Source organism: Uloborus diversus, chromosome 4 (genome assembly GCF_026930045.1).
Source record: "Uloborus diversus isolate 005 chromosome 4, Udiv.v.3.1, whole genome shotgun sequence".
Lineage (NCBI taxonomy): Eukaryota > Metazoa > Arthropoda > Arachnida > Araneae > Uloboridae > Uloborus > Uloborus diversus.
This window is the reverse complement of record NC_072734.1, coordinates 107762162-107782262: the sequence shown is the minus strand read 5'-3', so window position 1 is coordinate 107782262 and position 20101 is coordinate 107762162. Positions and strand designations below refer to the sequence as shown.

General features: G+C 34.7%; 1 protein-coding gene across 1 annotated transcript in view; it reads left to right on the top strand.

Moving 5' to 3' along the window:
• Positions 1-6491, top strand: part of LOC129221634 (protein Smaug homolog 1-like) — a 61612-nt gene extending 55121 nt beyond the window's left edge. Inside the window, exon 12 of the mRNA XM_054856159.1 lies at positions 4496-6491. Within this exon, the coding sequence (XP_054712134.1) occupies positions 4496-4518 (23 nt within the window). The 3' untranslated portion in view covers positions 4519-6491. The remainder of the gene's footprint in view (positions 1-4495) is intronic.
• Positions 6492-20101: the final 13610 nt, after the last annotated feature.

Below are 20101 nucleotides of genomic sequence, written 5' to 3'. Positions count from 1 at the left end.
AGGAAACCTCTTAAGGAAGCCAAAAGTGCCAAACAAACTGGTAGCTAATACAGAATTAGCACAGACCAGACGAGTGACCGAAGCAATGGTTCGGTTTCATGTATTTCTGCCTTAGCCCTGGCTAATGGGTGATAACTTACAGAATATACCTGCCTTGCCTTCAATCTTCGACTTGAATCCAACCATTGCTTCGGTCACTTGTCTGGTCTGTGCTAATTCTGTATTAGCTACCAGTTTGTTTGGCACTCTTGGCTTCCTTAAAAAGTTTTCCACCTCCAGCTCGCTCAGTCACTCGTATGCTGGAATTGACTGAGCTGGCAGTGTAGTTCATGTATTTCTGCCTTAGGTGGTAACTTACTGAAAATATGTAGGTGGTTTTACTTGCAACTTTTAACTTGTTTTTTTTTTATGAGTTTACTTTGTAATTTTAATAGTATAACTTGTTAACTTTAAGTATATTGCTGTCAACATTTTGAAAGCTTTTAATTTTGTCACATATAATCTTACATGTAGTTCAAATGACCAGTTGTAGCTCAAACGATTGTTTTTGAAAACGCAGTGTACAGATTTTGGTACCAGTTAAACTTTGAGTACTTTAAGTGTTTCAAAGCTTGTAGCTCGCTGGAAAATGTAACTATCTCGATGAAAAAAGTCATTTTTCAGGATTTTGTCTACTTTTTTCAAATATCAAGGATAGGAATTGTTCTAAAATTCGTAAAAATAAAAATTTTGTCCTAAAATTTTCATTATTCTATACTTGCACAGAATAAGAAAATTCAACCTAAAAATGAAACTTTTCATTACCATATGCCTCTATTTTAGGATAAAATGAACTTGCTAGATCCTAAGAAATTTTCTCTGAAAAAGAAAAACCTATGCCGTTGCGGCCTTTTTTCTGAAGATTGGGGGGGGGGAAGCATTTAACCGTGATATATGCTCAATATAAAGCTATTAGTTTTATATATATTCTGCAAGAAGACATAAAAATAAAATATTAAGCAGTAGAGTTCGCAGAAAATGTTAGGGGAGGGGAAAAGGATCTGAAATTGTTGATTCTCCCCCCCCCCCTCATTTGGAAAAAAGTTAAAAATATTGAAACCATGTTAGCTGAGATGTTGCTCCCTAATCTGATTAATATAGGAACTTATTTTTTACATACTGTGCATAATGTTATGCTCAAGAAAGTTGAAAAAAATTTGCTCCACATAGATAAGTTTGCATTAGATGTTCATCAATGGTTTACATTATCACCAACAATGAGGGAAGATTTTAATTCCTTGCGAGTTGAGTTGCTTGATGAAGCTTTGGCTGATCATGTCTTTTTACGACATGTTGAAACAAGGTGAACTCTTGGACCTGTATGTGATAGACTGATTGAGCAGTATTTAGTTGAATATTACTTCTTAAAATCTATATCTGTTCAGTATGAAGGTGGAAATTTAGATAGTTTATAATAGAACTGCAAGTTCGTTGTAAGATCCATTTGCACTTGTATAACTACATTTTGTCTATTCTATTGTAGTTTTCAAGGTTGAATTTGTAACGCTTGATACCCACTACAAAAATCAAGTTTATAAATTACATTTAAGTTATAAAAACTTAACATTTGTTGTCCTAAAAGATCCTAAAATTTTACCAAAATTGTGTACTAAAATTTTTCAAATCGCCACTCTGACCCCTGCAAATATGTACTTATTTTGCATGTAGATTTTCCAAGAATTTCAGATATCAAGTCTTCATCTCAGAAATAAGTTTTTTGACTCATTTTTTTTCTATCTACTTAGTTACGGTTACAAGCTGGAGAAGATAATGGATGGTTCTATGCTCCACTTGGACTCTTCTAACACCCAGTTTCATTTGGCAGATTAGGTCAAATTCACGATTTATACATGTGTATACATATATATATACACACATTAACTGTAAGTTATGGATAATGCCGTTACAATATGTGCCGAGGTATTGAAGCAGCCACTTTAATGAATCGATTCCTTGAAAACAAAACGAAATCCAGTTTTAACATTAAAAAATAGAATATTTGAATTAAACATGCCACTTAATTGAATCAAGCGTGTGAGACTGACCATTTATCTCTCTCTTCTCTCCCACAAACGAGATGCATTAGCGCAGTCTTTTTTTCTTTGCCGTCATTTAGTAAGTAAATTTTTTTCTGTAACTAGTGAAACGATGGAGAGACAGTGTTGCACACTTTTTGTAACGGTTTTCTCATATGTCCAACAAAACCAAGGAGACGATAGATATATGGAGTCAACGGGACTTTTCATTGTTAGTGTTAGCATTGAAGCAATAGATACCAAACCGAGGACTATGGGTACATTTATGACATTGAAAAACGAATGTCCAAATTAAATATTACCTAGTTTTAGCAATCAATAAGAGATGCATTTTTCGAAGCACGGTAGTTATCAATATGCAAGTAGTTGTTGCTTGTCACTGAATTTACTTCATTTTTAAAGTTGTAATATTTTGATGAAGAGCTTTCTTTTTTCCATATTGAGCAGACTAGGGTGTTGTTAACACTTAAATATAGTGTGAACTATTTAAATTTCATATTAAGTTGCTGCTCTGTAACAACTACTAACCTTTGAAATACCAAATTTTTAAGTAATCTTGTGGGTGTATATATAAAGCAGGGCTCATAGTCCTCCTATATTTCCTATATTCACAATTTGTCATTTTTCCTATATTTTTGCAGTAACTCCTATATTTTTTCCCCATTGAACTTTAAATGCTACTCAAAAATGCAAAAACATTTTATCCTTTTTTCTTTCTACTCTGCACTGTGCACTCTTGCATCTTTAATGTTGGCATATGTACTAAACTTCTGTTTGGTTACTTTTATGAAATATACAATTATGTAGATGGTTTTACTTGCAACTTTTAACTTGTTTTCTTTTTTTAATGAGTTGCATATTTAAGTTAAAATCTGTATTTCTTAATTGCTTTTTCATACTGTTTTGTGAAAGTTCTTTAAATAATCAGCGAATGGATATTTTGAGTGAGCAGTATATTTCTAATAATATCTCGTTTGATCAAAAAATTTAATGAAATTCTCTGATATTGTATATAGAATTAAATGTTTGAAAAAGAAAAACATACACACACAATTTTGCTTAATTGAATCAAAATTGTCTTAAACAGACATGATTCTTATCAGCGACCGTGGGTACAAGAATTCATTTGCTCTCACATCTGTGATCCTTCACATTGCTGTGACGTCATGAATTATAGAATTGTATTGATATTATCGCTCTGTTTTGTTTTTTTTACAGTGCTCTAAACAGCTGCTATACTTTTTCGAAATTCTTATATATATTTCTACCAAACTCCTATATCTTTCCTTTTAAACTTCTATATGTTTTGCTATCAAACTCCTATATATATTTTCCCACTTGCTGAGCCTAGCTCTTAAATTGTACACACTAGTTTTATTTCGTAAATTAAATGATTTGTAATTTTATTCAGCTTCTTCAATACTAGCTTTCATATTTTTGTAGTTTTCTTATAGTTTTAAAAATTGCCTTTTTATGAGCATTGACCTCTAAAATAGATCATGGACGTGATCAAAATTATTTTTCAAATTAAATTCATTATCCATTTTAAAGAAAAAACATTTTATTGATACTGGCTTCTTTTAAGCTTAATTTTTAATTATTAGGGAAAGGTTCCTCCCCCTCCCTCACACACAGCTTCTGTCTGAAATTCTGATACTATTCAACTGTTCCCTTATATCTCCTTTAAGATTTTAGAATTTAAAAGCTTGTACAAGCTCTGAATATTGCTGTAAGATTTTTATTGTCATAACAGAAATTTTTAGTTTACTGTCAAATTTTAATCTACAGTAGACCTTCTTTTTAGGCGGGGGTTACGTTCCACAGAGGTGCCGCGTAAAATAAGACTTAATAGTAGTGTAAAAATAGAGATTGAGTTCTATAGAGAGAAAAATACTTCATTCTAGTGATGACTAATTATAAAATAAGTGTAATGTGTCTTTATTTATATCTATATATGCGCAACATGCATAAATAACACATTAATTAATTTAGTGTTTATAAAAAAAGTTTGATAGTCTTTTGGGCAGTCATTAAGAATTTTTCAAGGTAGTTCTTTGCAGAGCATTAATGCTGTCATTGTAACTCGCGTCTCTTATGACAAGATCTTCTTTCACCAACAAATCACAAAGATCATTTGCTATTGTCAAGGAATGGCTCAAAATTTTCAATGGGAAGGTTTTTGGTTGTGTGTCATGGATGTCAGTGTCCTCGTTGGTTTTGTCCTCCTTTGTCATTCCAAAAATCTCATCCTCCACTGAACTCCGAATTGTATGAGTTTAATAACTTTGGTTCTTGAGCTCTTTCCAGAACTAATGGCATGCTAGTAAAGTTATTGATGCTAAAAAGTTTGCTTTATAAGTGTTATATTATGTGCAGTGTTAGTTTTGGCTGAATATTCTTTAAAAGTGTTTCTCTTTCAGATGGAGCTGTGCCTTTATTTTAAGTTTTTCTGGAAATCTAAGTTTGTGTGCCAAGGCTTCTGAAGTTCTCCTCAGCTGCAAATGTTTTGCATCTGGCACTGTAAATGTATCTCCATTTTTATGTTTGTGACATGATTGTTTTGCAATCCTTAATAATGTAAAGTTTTCTCAGAGGTTTCTCTGCTGGAATTTTTATTGATGCAAAGACGACAGTTCAACTGGATTGTATATTTTTTTTTAAGTCTTCCCCTTCATTGAATATATTACTGGTCATAAATTAGACCAGCTGAATTACTTGTAAAATGTGGACCAAAACTTAAATGTGGCTGGTGCCTTAAAATATTGCTGTGCATAATACATATTTTCTTAACTCAGTCAAGCTCTGCCTGATGAAACCATTGTTGGCCATTATTCAAACTTAATTCGAGAATAACTTGATTTTTTGAATAAATTAAATATACTTCATTGATGTAATGTTTTGTGATCATATTGCAAAAGTAAAGAATCTCAAGCATTTCCGCTTAAATCTTAAAACAAATTCTAAGAGATTTGACTGAAAAATAATTTGAATAATGGCCAATTGCCAGGCTGTGATAAAAAGTTCAGTTCAGAGTGTTTTTTTAGCTTTGTACTGCTATTCAGCTGTTATTAACTATGTTTTAATAATTTTGACTGTTATAAGTGTTAATTAAGTCAAAATTTTAATTCAATTTGGAAAAATGCCTTATTGTCCCAGAATTCACTGCTGGTTCAGTGTTGTGAAGTTGACTGGTAATGGTTGCTATACAACTTAGCAATATGTTTCCTGTTTAACCTTTATGGACTGCTCAACATGTGTTTAGATTTCAATTTCGGTTTGACATTCAACCTGTAGGGCTAGTAGCCCATTATAAGCAAGTATTTGAATACTAACTTGGTTAATCTATTTCCCCTATTCATTATTACCATTAATAGACTTGCCAAGTATTTCTCCCCTTCCGTTTCAAAAGTGCTACCTTAATTGTTTAGCAAATTATATTGTGTGATCCCAAGTGAAGTGTTCACGGATATTAGATTATAAAATGCAGTTTCTTTATTTCATGTGCCACTGTAAAGTTAAATTTGCACAAATTCTTTTTATATGAACATTATCAGATGGTTTTTTTATCTATATTGAGAAATTAAGCTTATAAATTTCCTTGTTAAGTTACATGGTTTCCAAAATTAATGTCTGTTTGGCAAATTTAAATTTAGAAAGTTAAGTTGAAATTGTATGTTGCCTTAAAGGTAAATGTTACTATTGCAGAAAAGATCTTTTGTTTTGAAATACTGGTTTGCAGTAGCAGCCATATATCTCATGTTTTGAAAGCTCAAAATGTTTAAAGTCCTGTTTGCAAATTGTTTGTATATAGTGTTTCCTATATTTCTTTATTTTTTATAAAAATCTAAGAAAAATTGTAATTGACTCATCATTTAATGTAAAATGTCAATTTCACTTTATCAAATGTCCTAAATTAAAGCACAATTTTTCTCTTTTTGCTCAAGTTATAATTGAATGTTGTTTTGTTAAAAATATAGATTAGCTCTCTCTATCTTACATTAAGTTTCACTTTTTGGTTATTAATAAAATTCTAAAACACGCTTGATTAGAATATTAATATTTTGCCGAAGTTTTTAATGCAAATGTATATGAAAACAGAATAGTTTTTTGATCTAAACTCCTGCACTTGTACACCATTTTGTTCAATATACTACTTATAAGTTAAAATACTTAAGTTCCATTTTCTGATTTTAGTTTTTAAATGAGTGTTCACTTGTATGAAGTTGTTTTGAATTATTTATTTAAAAAAAAAATGTTAAATATTGAGTAATTTTATTTTATGTGAGATATATTTCAGTTAACTCTTGATGAGTCTTTTACAGTATATTGTGCTTTGTGCCACGTAATTTCATTTTAAGCAAATTATCTTGACATCCAGGAGTCTTTGTAAAATGTAAATAAAAGTACATATTCCTGGTTAAAAATGGAAGTTGTTTGTCTCCTTTTCTTACGTTTCTACACAGGTTTTACATTTCGAAAAAAGATTTTATACACTTTTCTAATTAAATTAATAAACCAAGAATTTTAAAAACTAATGTATCAAGAAACATTAATTTTCTCAATTTTTGTGTTTTGGACTTAACCGCATTGGCTTCTGAGCGGCTCATTTGTTGGTTTGTGGATCATCAGTTTTGATGGATATCATGCTCTATGTAGCATTTTCTGGCGTAAAGTGACCAACTACACTACACTAAAAGTACTTATTCAAAAAGAAAATCTCGATTGGGATAAAATCGTAAAACGCATCATAGTATGAAAGGAAGTATTCGGTTAAAAACCGATTTCACCATAGCAAAACTGGCTCCAAGGTCAAAATATTTTAATTACCGACAAGAAAATTGTATAGCGGAAACAAATGTAACAGATAGTTTAAAACAAAATGTTGATTTAATTACATTCAAAATCTTCTTTGTTTGATACTTAAGTGTTATAAGAAGGTCGAGTGCTTAATATTTTGTTAACGTGAAGCTTTTCAAGTATATTTAGAAAAGTATTAAACCTTAAAAAAACACGAGAGTTGACAAAAAAATAATTCTTTTAAAGCCGAGCGAGTCTCGGTCGTCCAGGTACTATCTTTAAACGAGCAATTTTTGTGAGTATTTATACGTATTTCGAAAACGGCTCTAACGATTTGGATAAAATTTTGGATTTAATTGTAGTTTTGCATTCTAAGTTCATCTACATCAGTGTTTTTTCTGTAAAAACGCGATTTTTTTTTTTTACAAAAAGTTTTTTAATATAGTCTAAGTTAAGCCTTGATGTAAACTGTGAATTGACGCATCAGGCAGACGATTTGCAACCATAACAATAAAAATTTGTCTCGCTTTAAAACTGTAAACCTGCTTAGGGTTGCCAGGCTTGGCTGATATTGGCCACTTTGGCTAATTTCAAACACACTTGGCTGAAAACAAATTCAATAGCGTTATGCAAGTCGATGTAAGGCTTTTTTTTTTTTTAAAGTGAAACTATTGCTTGACCGTCCTGTTTTATTTATTTATAGTGGTACCCGCACGGCTTTGCCCGTAATAGAAAATTAAAAGGTCTTTTGGTTCGCCTGTATATTTACAAATGTATGGTGAATTTTCTCGCCAATTGGCTTGTACAAAAGGTTACGGTTCCACGTTGAGATAATTTCGTAATTTACTCGTCCATCTTATTTTTTGTTCTTAAAATTGGATTGGAAAAAGAACCGCATCGAATTTTCGAAAAATCGCTTCGAGGTGCACACTCCCATGGTACAAACTTTGCCAAATTTCATAAATCGGCCGAACGGTCTAGGCGCTATGCGCGTCACAGAGATCCTGACAGAGGACATTCAGCGTTATTCAAGGTCGTATCCAGAAATTTTTTTCGGGAGGGGCCCGGATTAGCCCATTGCCCTAACACACACATGTAGTATATATAGACACACCAAACGCATAAAAATGTTAACATAGAAGACTTTTTGTCTCGATTTTTGATGATTCCACTGTTTGGACTGTTATTTTAATTTCTTATTATTTTTCTTATTCACCTTGTAGTGGTAAGGATAACAGGAGAATGTCCCTTAAGTCGGATGTAGAACATCTATAATTTCAGGGGGTCCAGGGGTTTCCCCCCCCCCCCCCCGAGAAATTTTTGAAAAAAAAATCTGTATTTTGAGGCATTATATTAGGTAATTGAGACTACAAAAATATGAAAAAAAAAATAGGCAAACGAAGTCTTTTAAAAGTTATACCTTCTTTTGCAAATCAAGATCAAAGAAAATAAAAATTGCTTGCTCGACAAATCATGGAACTTAATGGACAGAGAGGAGAAAAGAGAAGCACCCCGACATCTGCTCGTATCGGCTTTTAGTGAAGTTTGTTTTTGATCACTTCACCTACCCCCATTTTTTTCATTAAATGCCCTACAGTATGAAAATTGTACAAAACAGTTTAAAAGAAATGGTGTAGATATTCAGAAAATAAGAACGGAAGAGTAATATTCTAGCCATTTGGACAATTCATACTTTATTTTCTTGATAAGATACAAAATTGAAGAACTTTTCAAGGAATTTCAAAAACTTAAATAATTTTCAAAGATTCTCGAACAGTTAAAATTATTTGAAGCTCTTTATTTACACTTTTCAGAAGTTGATTGCACACTGCACAGCCTTGCAAAATGATTATAAATTTGTAGGACACACCCGTTTTAAGTTAAAAATAAATGCAACGAAATATTTCTCGAAACAAACTTTTTTTCAATCACAAGTGCAGAAAATGAAAGAGTAGAGTGTTTTTTTTTTTCTCATACTTAAGGTATTAACAGTATGCAGTAGAAGTAAGAAAAAAAAACAAGCAATAACAAAAGAACTTCCATGATACTGAATTCGGCATTAAATAAATGCAAGACAAGAAATATATCAGTCACAAAAATGATCTTGAAAATTATGCTACAAAAACGCGAGAATCGTGATTTTTGCATTTTTTACTCAGAATCTATCGAGGAGCTGAATTTGGCACATCTTGGTAACGATACTCGCCTAATCGGAAACTAGGGGCCCAGCCTTTGGGTAGTCCCCGGCTCGAAATCAGTACAGTGTAAGTTTTATAAGAGTTTTAGGGGGAGGAGGGCAGGGTCGTTCACAGAGGGGAGAAGGGGCACCTGTTGGCCCGGGCCCGAGCTTAAATGGGGCCCAATATTTTTAAACCTAGGGTTGAAAATATGGGTAAACAATATGGAGGGGGCCCAAAAAAAAGCATTTGTGACAGCTCCAAAACTTCTGTGCACGCCTCTGGAGGAGGAAGTGCACAGAAGTCAGTTTGGTAGGCTTAAAAGTCTACCGAACTGACAAAGGGCCTGCCTTGAACCTGGGCTGCCCTGAATTGAATTGGAAAAGAGAGCAGGAAGTCCTAATTAAAGATCTAAATTTTAAGTGTGCCTTGCAGCTAATGAGAACTAGAACTGCTTTTTCTGTATTTCTTCAAAATATTATAAATTTTGAATAGTAGCAAAATTAAGAATTAAAAAGAAAATTAATTTGAATTTTGACATCTTGAATTCAAATTATGTTTTTCGCAATCACGAGTGTGTGTATGTAGGCGTGTTTGTGTGTACGGGTTATGTGTATGTGTGTGTCTGGGGGAGGTATGTGTATGTGTGTGTAGGCATATGTGTTTGTGTCTGTGTGCATGCATGAATGTGTGGGTAGTTGTGTATGTGTGGGTGTCTGTATGTATGCGTGTGTGTAAGTGTTTGTATGTGTTTGTGTGTGTGTGCGCGTGTGTGTGTGTAGTTGTGTATGTATGCGCGTGTGTGTAGGACATGGATGCAACCTGGAGACGGCTTTCGCTATAGGAGCAGCATCATGAGGAGCCAGCCGGTCCACGGTGATGGTGCGGAGGGTGGTGGTGGGAAAAATCAGCGTAACGCCAAAAACAGTCAAATGAGGACAATAAGCAATCGTGATTGCTCAAAAAAAATTTGTTATTTTCCTTTTCTGACATTAGGAATTAAAAAAAAAGAAAAAAAAAATCTTCTGTTTTACGGTACAAAACATTTCGGGGGGGGGCTCCCCCCCCCCCCTCTGGATACGGCCTTGACATTACCTTAATATGTAAAAATTAGGACTCGACCGATGCATCGGCGCCGATGGTTCAACAATTTAGCCATCGGCATCGGCGGCCGATGCTAACTTGTAGGAAACATCGGCCTTAAAAACATCGAAAAGCCGATGGAATTGGCCGATGTTTTCGAAAAAAAAAAAGATCTTTGTTGTTTTACTTTTTAATGCAAAGTAAAGGGAGTTATTATTTTCATATAAAATTGTTTACTTAAACTTCAGTATGAATTTCTTTTTTAGTCACCCATGAAAAAGTTTTTAATACTGCATTCAGGTACCAAACAAGTTAATTATTGCGTTGTTTCTTGCGGCTGGATGTACGTATGTATCTCTCATAAGTCATAACTAAAAAATGGTAAGCTGTAGAAGGTTAAAATTTCGCATGTGGGTTGTGCGTACGTTCCAATTGTGCACTTCCCTTTTTGTTTTTGATCGGGTGTTCTAAAAAGCCTATTTACTCTTTTTTTTTTTTTTTTTGTGGCTATGAATTACTTATTTCAATACAAAACTAATATAGCGTCTCAGACTGACGATCATTTGGTGATACACTCTATAACAAAAAAAAAAAAAAAACCGCACCAAGAAGGAGTGATTAGTGATTTCATTTAGACAAAAATTGGTGGATAGGAAGACAATGCACAGAATAGTAAATGATTAAATTCTTAGAATAATTGAATAATTTATATCAAAATTACAGTGACAAGTTCAATAAGGTATTGACCCGCCTATAGCCTAGATACAAGCTGAAGCACGACGTGGAAACACCGATAAAGCTCCTGGAGGTTGTTCTGTGGTATTTCCAGTTAAATTCGCTCCAATTGTCGGACGAGGTTATCAACATTCCTTGCCAGATGCTATCGCCATCCCATCATATCCCAGGCATGCTCGATGGGAGAGAGATCTGGCGATCTGGCAGGCCACGGAAGAGTTTGACAAGCTTGCAGACAGTTTATAGCAACACGTGCCGTATGTTATCTGGCATTGTCCTGCTGAAAACCAGCCGAGGGTATTGCAAAAGGAACGGCAACAAAACAGGTCTTAGGATGTCGTCGACGTACCACTGTGCAGTAAGTGTACCTCTAATTACGACCAAAGGGGTCCAGTTATCAAAAACCCCAGACCATAATGCCTTGTTGAGGGCCAGTGTGGCGTGTAAAAGTGAAACCAGGATCCCTCCTCTGCCCTGGGTGTCTACAAACACGTCTTCGATGGTCGTCATTCATGACACAGTTGGAAGCGGGATTCGTCGCTAAAGACTATACATTCCCAGTCGGCACCGTTCCAACCTGATCGAGCCATTCACCACTGTAATCTGGCTCGGCAGTGTGTAGGCGTCAGTGGCAGGTGGCGTAATGGTCGGCGCGAGCGTAGATTTCGTTATCCCAACCGTCTGTAAATGTTCATAATGGACACTAGTGTTTGGGTTGAAAGTCTGATGGTTCATAGAGATGAAGAAAGCGCACGCGCAGTGACAGCTGATCGGACAATCACTCTGTCGTTTCCATTTTCCACCCATCCCCGCCAGCATCTTCGAATCGCCGCATCGCTTCCACTCAAATGACGAGCGACTCTCCGATTTGGCCAACCAGCCTCTTTCAATCCAATGATATGACTTCGTTCGAACTCTGACAGTTGCTCGTAATGAGCACGAAGTATACGGCGAGGCATTTTTAATTTGTTGAAAGGTAATCTGAATCGCAATCAAACCGAAAGTTTTAACAACTGTTGAAGAACTGTTCTTTATATACATCTACTGGATGCGCAGTTTCGATGCGCTGGAGATCAAACTATTCATTCACAGGACACCAAATTTTAAGCATTAACACATCTGGTCAAAACAATCATGCATACAAAATTTCAAAGCAATCGGATGATTGCTTCTTGATGCGTCGATTGTTTTGTTATAGAGTGTACTAGTAAAAATACCCGGCGTTGCCTGGGGTTAGTAATAATAATAAGAAACAACCGTTACTTGCATTTGTTTTTTGTTTTAAGTGAAAGAATTCAAAACACACCTTTTTGACATGATTAAAAATCGAGCATCTTCCTTACTCATAAAACTAAAATAGCAATATGTATAAAGAAAAAAATAGAATTGATCTAGAAACGAAAGCACGACATTTAAGCATATACAAATTTGAAGAATTTCCAAAACATGAAATTAATCTTCACATGCTTAAAACGATTTATCTTTTGATACTTTTTTTTAACATGAAGTCTAAAACCTTCTCTGTATGGATATTGAAGTACGAAGTGTTTAAAAAATGTAGCTGCCCGCATTCCAATCATTGTGGGCTCTTGGTGCGATTTTACCAAATTTTCGGGAATCGTTTTGGGATACCTTCGATAATGCTTTCCCTCTTTCCCTTACTTTGTAAAACGATATGCTGCTAATTTTCGTTACATTACAGAGATATTGTCGCCAGATGCTGAGATACTTTTGGTCACCATAAAATGCCGCTAAACAGTTTCGTCCGAAATGTTTCCAAAATAAGTAGTAAAATTTAACAATTGTTTGCAGTTGTGCAAAAATAAAAATTAATGGAAGTGTTTTGTGATGTTTATGGATTATTTTTTTACACAGTAAAAAAGAATTTTTTAAAGATTCTTTCATTGGCGATATTTTGTTTACATGGTGAAAGCTGAGAAAATTATTATGTAGTCTTTGACTTCAAAAACAGTGACACTTGAAAAAACTGCCAAATGCATCAGCTACTGAAATCTTTCTGCAAAAATTTCGGCGATATTTCTGCTGTTTGATTGGATAATGAGTAAGTGTCCAATCAGCATAAATAATAATTTAAAAAAAACCGTTAATTACATTAAAATTCCGTTTAAATGGAAAATGATCAACCAAATCCATTTATTAGTAGCCAATCTTGTGAAAAAACATTACTTTAAGATTTGATTTGAGAGAAGCCTCGAACAGTCAGACGAAACGCAAAAATATTCAGCAATGCAACAATTCTAGCTATCAACTGAGAGTTGAGATGATACACTAAATAATGAATTTGTTTGATGACAGCCTTCGAACATGGAACTAAAAAGCTCATAATTCGTTTTTCATACAACTTAGAACTTTCTAACAGATGCCATCTTCAGCAGAAAAATTAGCGCTTTCGATGGACACGTAATGTTAATATGTGCACGTTTTTTTCCACCCCCAGGGGCATTTATGCGAAAATTGAGACAAAAATTGGAATAAAAAGGGAACTATCAATCGGATTTTTTTCGAACTGATCTATAAACCTTCCCAGTACCAAACTGAACAAACGGTGAAAGTTTCAGCCAAATCTGCCGGGTAGTTTCTGAGATCTTAGGGAACAAATTTACCAAACTCCATTTTTATATATTAAGATTATATACAAAATACATGTGGGCGGGGCCCCAACGCTTCTAATGCCTATGGGCCCCGAAACCCTTGATCCGGCCCTGATTAATACGTAACCTATTTGCTCCCAAACTTGGTCAGTATGTTGCAGTTAGGGCTTTTAAGGTGGATTGCGATGCGTTTTAACTATTGCAAAAAATATTTATTTATTGTATAACACATATTCCTTTATGAATAGTAAAAAAAGTGCAGATAGTAAATGCGTTGAAGTTGAAACATGTTTAAGTTTAAATTTAAAAAGTACGGTAAGTGAAAGTCTAATATCTAATATAATCTGAAAAGCATATATTTAAAATTTTTGTTCAAGTTGTTTGTAAACCTTTGCCATTACACTTGCAAAAAGAGCTAAAAGTATTTTAAGATGGCACACTTGAAATTTCCCTATCTGATAGGGGGGTCCGGGGCTCTCCCCCGGAGAATTTTTTAAATTGTAGTCCTAAGAACGCAGGTTTAGAGTTTCTCTGGTGATGTTACGGGGAGGAATTTTTCATGAGGACTTCTGAGGAAATTTTTAGAGACTGAAGTTTTAAAAACGTTATTATAGGCGATCTTTAATGACGATAGGGAAAGGGAGGGGGACTTAGAAGCTATTTCCAATCTTTTTTTTTTTTAACTAGAGAAATCTATCATTCCTCTCTCAATTTTTCAAAATTAAAGATCCAAAACGTACTTTCCAAAAAAACATTTCGAAATAGAAGTCCTAAAAGACATAGTTTCTAAGCAACATTTAGTGACACTGGGAAGAGGGGTTTAAAGCTCTCCCATTTATTTAGTGGAATTGTAGTTTTTTTTTTTTTTTTTTTTTTTCATTTTCAGATTTTACTCGGGAGCATCAGCTCCCTATATATTAAGGGGACTGCATGCTAAGCGCCTCATACAATTTTCGTTTAAAAAAAAATGACGAATTGAATGGTATCAGAGAAAGAAGGTTTGAGGGACTTGTTTGGAATTTTTCCAAAACTGAAGTATTAAAAACGTGACTGTAGACCACATTTGATTAAGTTTGGGGCTCAGCAGTTTTTCAAAACTGTACTTCCTAAAAAAAGCAGTCTTAAACGTTTTTCGATTTTGTTAGAAGACGAGGTCCCCTGTAATTTTGAGAAATTGAAGCCCTGGAAACGTGATTCGAGACGCTCTCGAATAGTGTTGGCTATTGGAAGGGGGCTTCCGAAGTGTTGCATTTTGAAGACATAAGATTTTCCCCCCCAACATTCTATATTTTTTCCTATTAAAGTTATTTCGTTTTCCCCAAGGCGCGTTCTCTGTAACAACATGGAATGTTTAGAAAAATTAATATACTCGGCCTTCTAAGCAGGGGCGGGCCTTGTACCTCTCCCCTCCCTTTGGTTGTACCACTGTCATATGGGTCTAAGCCAACAGCCCAAATGACGATAAAATGTCGTTGAAGGTTAGTTAAAATAAGATCTCAATATATGATCCTTAGCATTTATGCTAGTTAGCAGGAACTTCTCAATGTCAATGTTCTTAGCCTGATCCAGCTATTATCTAAGTTTATCTAAATACTATTTACAGAATTACCCTCTTCTTAATACCTAAACTAAGTATTCTTCTGCTATTTTAATGCTTTGCTCTGTGTAATACCGGTCAGTTGTAACATCAAAATCTCCAAATACTCGTATTTTATAATTGCACAATAAATACTACAGAACAAAGTTAGCAGTATTATTTTTTCTTTTATTTTTTGGACAAGACTGCTTCTCTCTCCTTTTTGCGCCCATGACGGAGAGCCATAGTATAGTGCCATGCACTATAATATGGCATATGCACTATAGCCATATAGTGCAAACATAAGCATTATAGCCATATGCTTACTCGTTGGTGCTTGTAATGCCTCCGGCAAAATTTACAGGCTCATCCCCCCCCCCCCCCGGTTCAAAGAAAAGGGTGAGTTAGAACATTTGTAAAGGAAATACTATTATTGAATGGTATCATTACAAGAAGAAATAATTTATTCATGAATTTAATCGTAAAATGTGCCTCCCCTCTGAAATAAACCGCCATTGGTGGTAGCACGGCGCTTACACGAGGAGCCAGTAGTTGATCAACGAGGAAGCAATCAATATTCAGTAAATTAATATTTAATTTGCTATAGGGACTTGGAGACGAAGCTATTTAGGTGGCTAGTATTGTGCGTTCATGGGGAGAAGAGACTTCGGAACGCCTTCCCGAAAGCAAAGCTAAGTTTAGCGCGGGGGTGATCGCTACCGCTTTCAATTGAGACAACCCTAAATTTGGCGGGCATTTAAATTTGTAAAAATGTCTTTGTGTTCTTTTCTTTCGTTTCTAGCTTCGCGTAATTGTCGTCTACGGGGAATCTATACTTTTTAAACTGAAAATTTCAGAACAAAAATATTGTATTTACAAAAAAAAAGTAAGGTATTTTGTTTTCCGAATGAAACATTTCTATTAAGGATAGGCTTTCTGAATTTTGAACGATATCCTTTTAAACACTAACGTTCTATGTTCGAAATTGCAAGTGCGCTGATGAAAAAAAAGGGGGAGGGGGACAGGAAAACTTCATTGCCACACAGACTGTGGCATTGAAATGCTTAAGGGTTGCGTTCGTTTTGAAGACTGAATATCTCTCTCCATTTCCCTCTCCCTTTTCTTGAGGGGGGGGGGGTGACTCAGTAGCTCTTACGGGTTGGGTCTTTTTGATGCATCTGTATGGATTGTACAAAATTTCAGATCATATAGAGCGGATATACAGTCCGTAGATCCACAGTAGCAGTTATTTTTGAAAAATGATGAAAACATTATTCGAACAAAAGTTGCCCCTCCCCTCCCCCCCCCCCCCCCCAAAAAAACTTGGTTGAACCAAAGGCGGGGACTGGGCAATTGTTCCAGAAAGGATTTACATGTGAGAAATAAAAGTAAATGAGAAAACAATAAAAAATCAATCTGAAATATTTAAAGCAATTGACTATTAAAATCAAGGCTATTTCTCTAAGTATTGCATGAATATTAATGTTTAGAAATATGTAATATTTTGCGATGCGTTATAAAAAGTGTCTTTGGTTTGAATACTGTTTTAAAATTATAGGTTCATCGGTTGGGCCGGCTTAAGAGATGACGACTACCCCCAGGGCGAGTATTTTCAAGGCGGGGGGGGGATATAACCAACTTCGTTTCGGGGGGGGCAGAAACGAAGTTAGTTATAACACTTCAGTACACAGTAGTCTAACGTAAACACGGATTGTCCATAAAGGACGTTACACTTCACCTTAGCCTCTCCCCTCGTCACATCTCACGCAATGTTCGATGAACATATTGCTATAACGAACGCTTTTATTTGGACCAAAATACGTGAAGTCATATTTCTTATGATCCCCTCCTTCCCCCTTGAGACTAACTGTCCGAAGTTCATGAACCCCGAACCCTCTCTCCCTACCCCTTTCAAGCGTGACATCATTTGTGAACGACGCCTTAGGTTTGCTCTAGAGCCCCTTGAAAAAGACAGGCTGACTTATCCGACATTTTGGTTCCAAGACAGAATTAGATCCAACCTCGTTTCTAGTATTTATAAATACGTTATAATATTCGCTGGTTGCTAAGTCGTAAAATAATTGATGATAAGTTGAGTAAAATGTCACTTTAGGTAAATTTTGAAAGATAACTTCGTTTACAAATTCAGCTAAAATGTATCGGGAAATGTTTACGGTAATAAACCTCATTTTCATACCTTATTTGTTTTTAATTTGTATTAATTAAATTGTATTCATCCACAGAATAAAATAATCAAACATCAATCGGGCAACACACAGTTGCGTACCGAGACAGATGGGGGCCTGGGGCGCTACTCGAACTGGGGGCCTACCTGGTATTAAAACTGAAGTTTCTCAAACTATGTGTCTGTACCGTATATTACAGTAATTACTTTAAGTGGTACATTTTTACATATTTCAGGTAGTGTTGGTTTGATTTCGGACACTATTGTAAATACCACAGTAAAACACATGGTTTTAAGTAAAATTAAGTAAATACTATATTTTTTAATAAAATTGTGCTTTGTCAGAAAATATCGAAAACAGAAAAAAGTCCTAAAATTATATAGTATCTTAAAAATTTATTGCATCTGAACATCCAAGTACAGTGAACAGAAACGTTTAGGTATTCCAGATTTAATTAATTTTAGGATAAAAATTGGCTTTTACAGAAAAAAAACCCTTAACTATTCCTTTGAGTAAGACACACCAGGGAACTTTTTACCTGATGACATTACCTAATCTCGGAGAAAAATATTTTTAAAACATGCTTACCTAAATAAGGACGAAATTCACACGTTCACAGTCTAAATAAAACTTTTCTGTTAGGTCTCACTCACAAAAAAAAAAAAAAAAAAAAAAAAAAAAAAAAAACGCTCTTTATGTTCTTCAGATTAAAAAAAACTCTGGTATGACCCTATACTTGCCTGGCGCGTTTGAATGAAGTTGAGAAAACGCTCCGCGCGGGAAATTAAGACAAAAAATTTTGCGTATGCGTGGGTTTAACTAACTAATCCGATTTGTAAAGCGAAGAGCGTAATTTCCCTCCGATTATCGGACAAAGGGCTAAGCATTGGCGGATTTAGGACTAAGTTCCTGGGGGGGGGGGCAGGATCTTTTTTGAGAAAAATTTTTAATTGCCCCCCCCCCCCCCCCATGTTTTGGTTTCTTTTCCTGTGATGAATAAGGCCATGCTTTACCTTTTTTTGTGTGTGTCGTTTTCATTAATGTGTGTTTTCATGCTGTCCTTTTTGAATTGACCTTAAGAGGGGTGACTGGTATCAAGAGTGACGCCGGGCTCTCTTTTAAGTTGGATATAGAATATCTCCAATTTTAGGGGGTCCGGGGGGTTGTCCCCCGGAGGATATTTTGTAAAATGGATTTAAAATTCTGCATTTTGAAGCCTTATAAGAGTTAATTGGATAGACGAAAATCTCAGGAAAATATAGACAAATTTTTTTAAAAAAAGTTTTATGATTTAAATGTGCTTTGTGATATAAGTTAATACTTTAATAGAAATGGTGTACAGATTTAGAAAATAAGTAACATGAGAGTAACATACTACTTATTTGAACAATTCATAATTTATACACTTGATAAGAAATAAAATTGAAGCACACTTTGCTTAGGAGTTTCAAAGACTTGTCTAAGGTTTGGTTGGTTAGATTGGGTGTTTTGGCACAAGAGCCCTAGTAGGTTATATTGCGCCAATTCTTTTCAAGGATTTTAGAACATTTAATAATTTAAGGCAACTCATTTGCACTTTCCAGTCTCTGAAATTGAGTACTAGGTTATACAGTTGTACGGTCTTGTTCAAACTTCGTAAAAAAAACAGCTATTTTAAGCCTAAAAGAAAAAATAAACTATAGAATTCTCATTACAATAACCTTTTTTTAAATTATAAGCAGTGCAGAAAACGAGAAGGAATGGAGGTGGTGTATCATTTTTTTTCTGGGCTAAACAGATTAACAATATGCAGTAGAAGCAAGATAAAAGCAATCAATAGAAAAGAATTTCCAAAATACTGCATTCGGGATTAAATAAATAGCAAGATATGAAACATGTGAGTCAGAAAAATTTATTTCAAGCAATATGTTACAAACATAAGAACCATGATTTTTACTTTTTTGATGCAGGATGTAGCAAGGAGCTGAATTTGACATATTTTGGCATTCCTCCCCCTACCATTTGTTAGAAATTTTAAAATTTAAGGTTTTGTAGCCACACGTTTCCAAATATTCAAAGCTTTCAAGCTCTTGAAAATGAAATTAGTCTTTTCAAGCACTTTCCATTTTTTAAGGAGCGAATGATGCATTTTTTGCGAGTTACCGGCCCACTTCAAAGTAGTGACCCTAAGCTATAGCTTGTTTATCTTATAGGCAAATCCTTCCCTGTATGTAATTCACTCTTGCCTGCAGATTTTTGTAATTTTTACGAAAATTCGTCAGTTTTTACAGTTAAAGGGTTTTTAACAGTTTTACCAATCTGAACGTGTGAATTCAGAAGGTTCTTCAAAATCTTTCGTCTGTAACAACACAAAATATCTAGTTTTTGAAATCGCGCCAAATTGAAAATAAACATTCTGAAAAGAAAGAAAACAAATTATAAAGAGTAGATCGTTCTGTTAGCGCAAATGGGGGAGGCAGAGCCGTGTCCAAGGAGAGGGTTTTAGGGGTTAAACCCCTCCCATTGAAAAAAAAAATCAATGAATCATTAAACGAGTTTCCAAAACGTATTTGAAGTTTTAATTAATTTTAGAGTTAAACTCTGATACAGTATTCACCCTCTTTAATTCCTCTTTCCCCTCTTTCTTTTTCCCCAACTTTAACAATTAATATTTTCCTCAATTGTAGGATTCCCAAGCACCTTCGCATCTAAGTGCTTGAAAACATGGAATGGTTGGAGAGTCCGGGAATGCTGTAAGAATGCAGGGGAAAATTATTTAAAAGAATATTAGACAATGACGTAGCCCCCCCCCCCCCAAAAAAAAAAAAACTTAGGGGCAGGGAAAATGGTTACTTTGCTTACTGTTTTTTTTATGGTACGC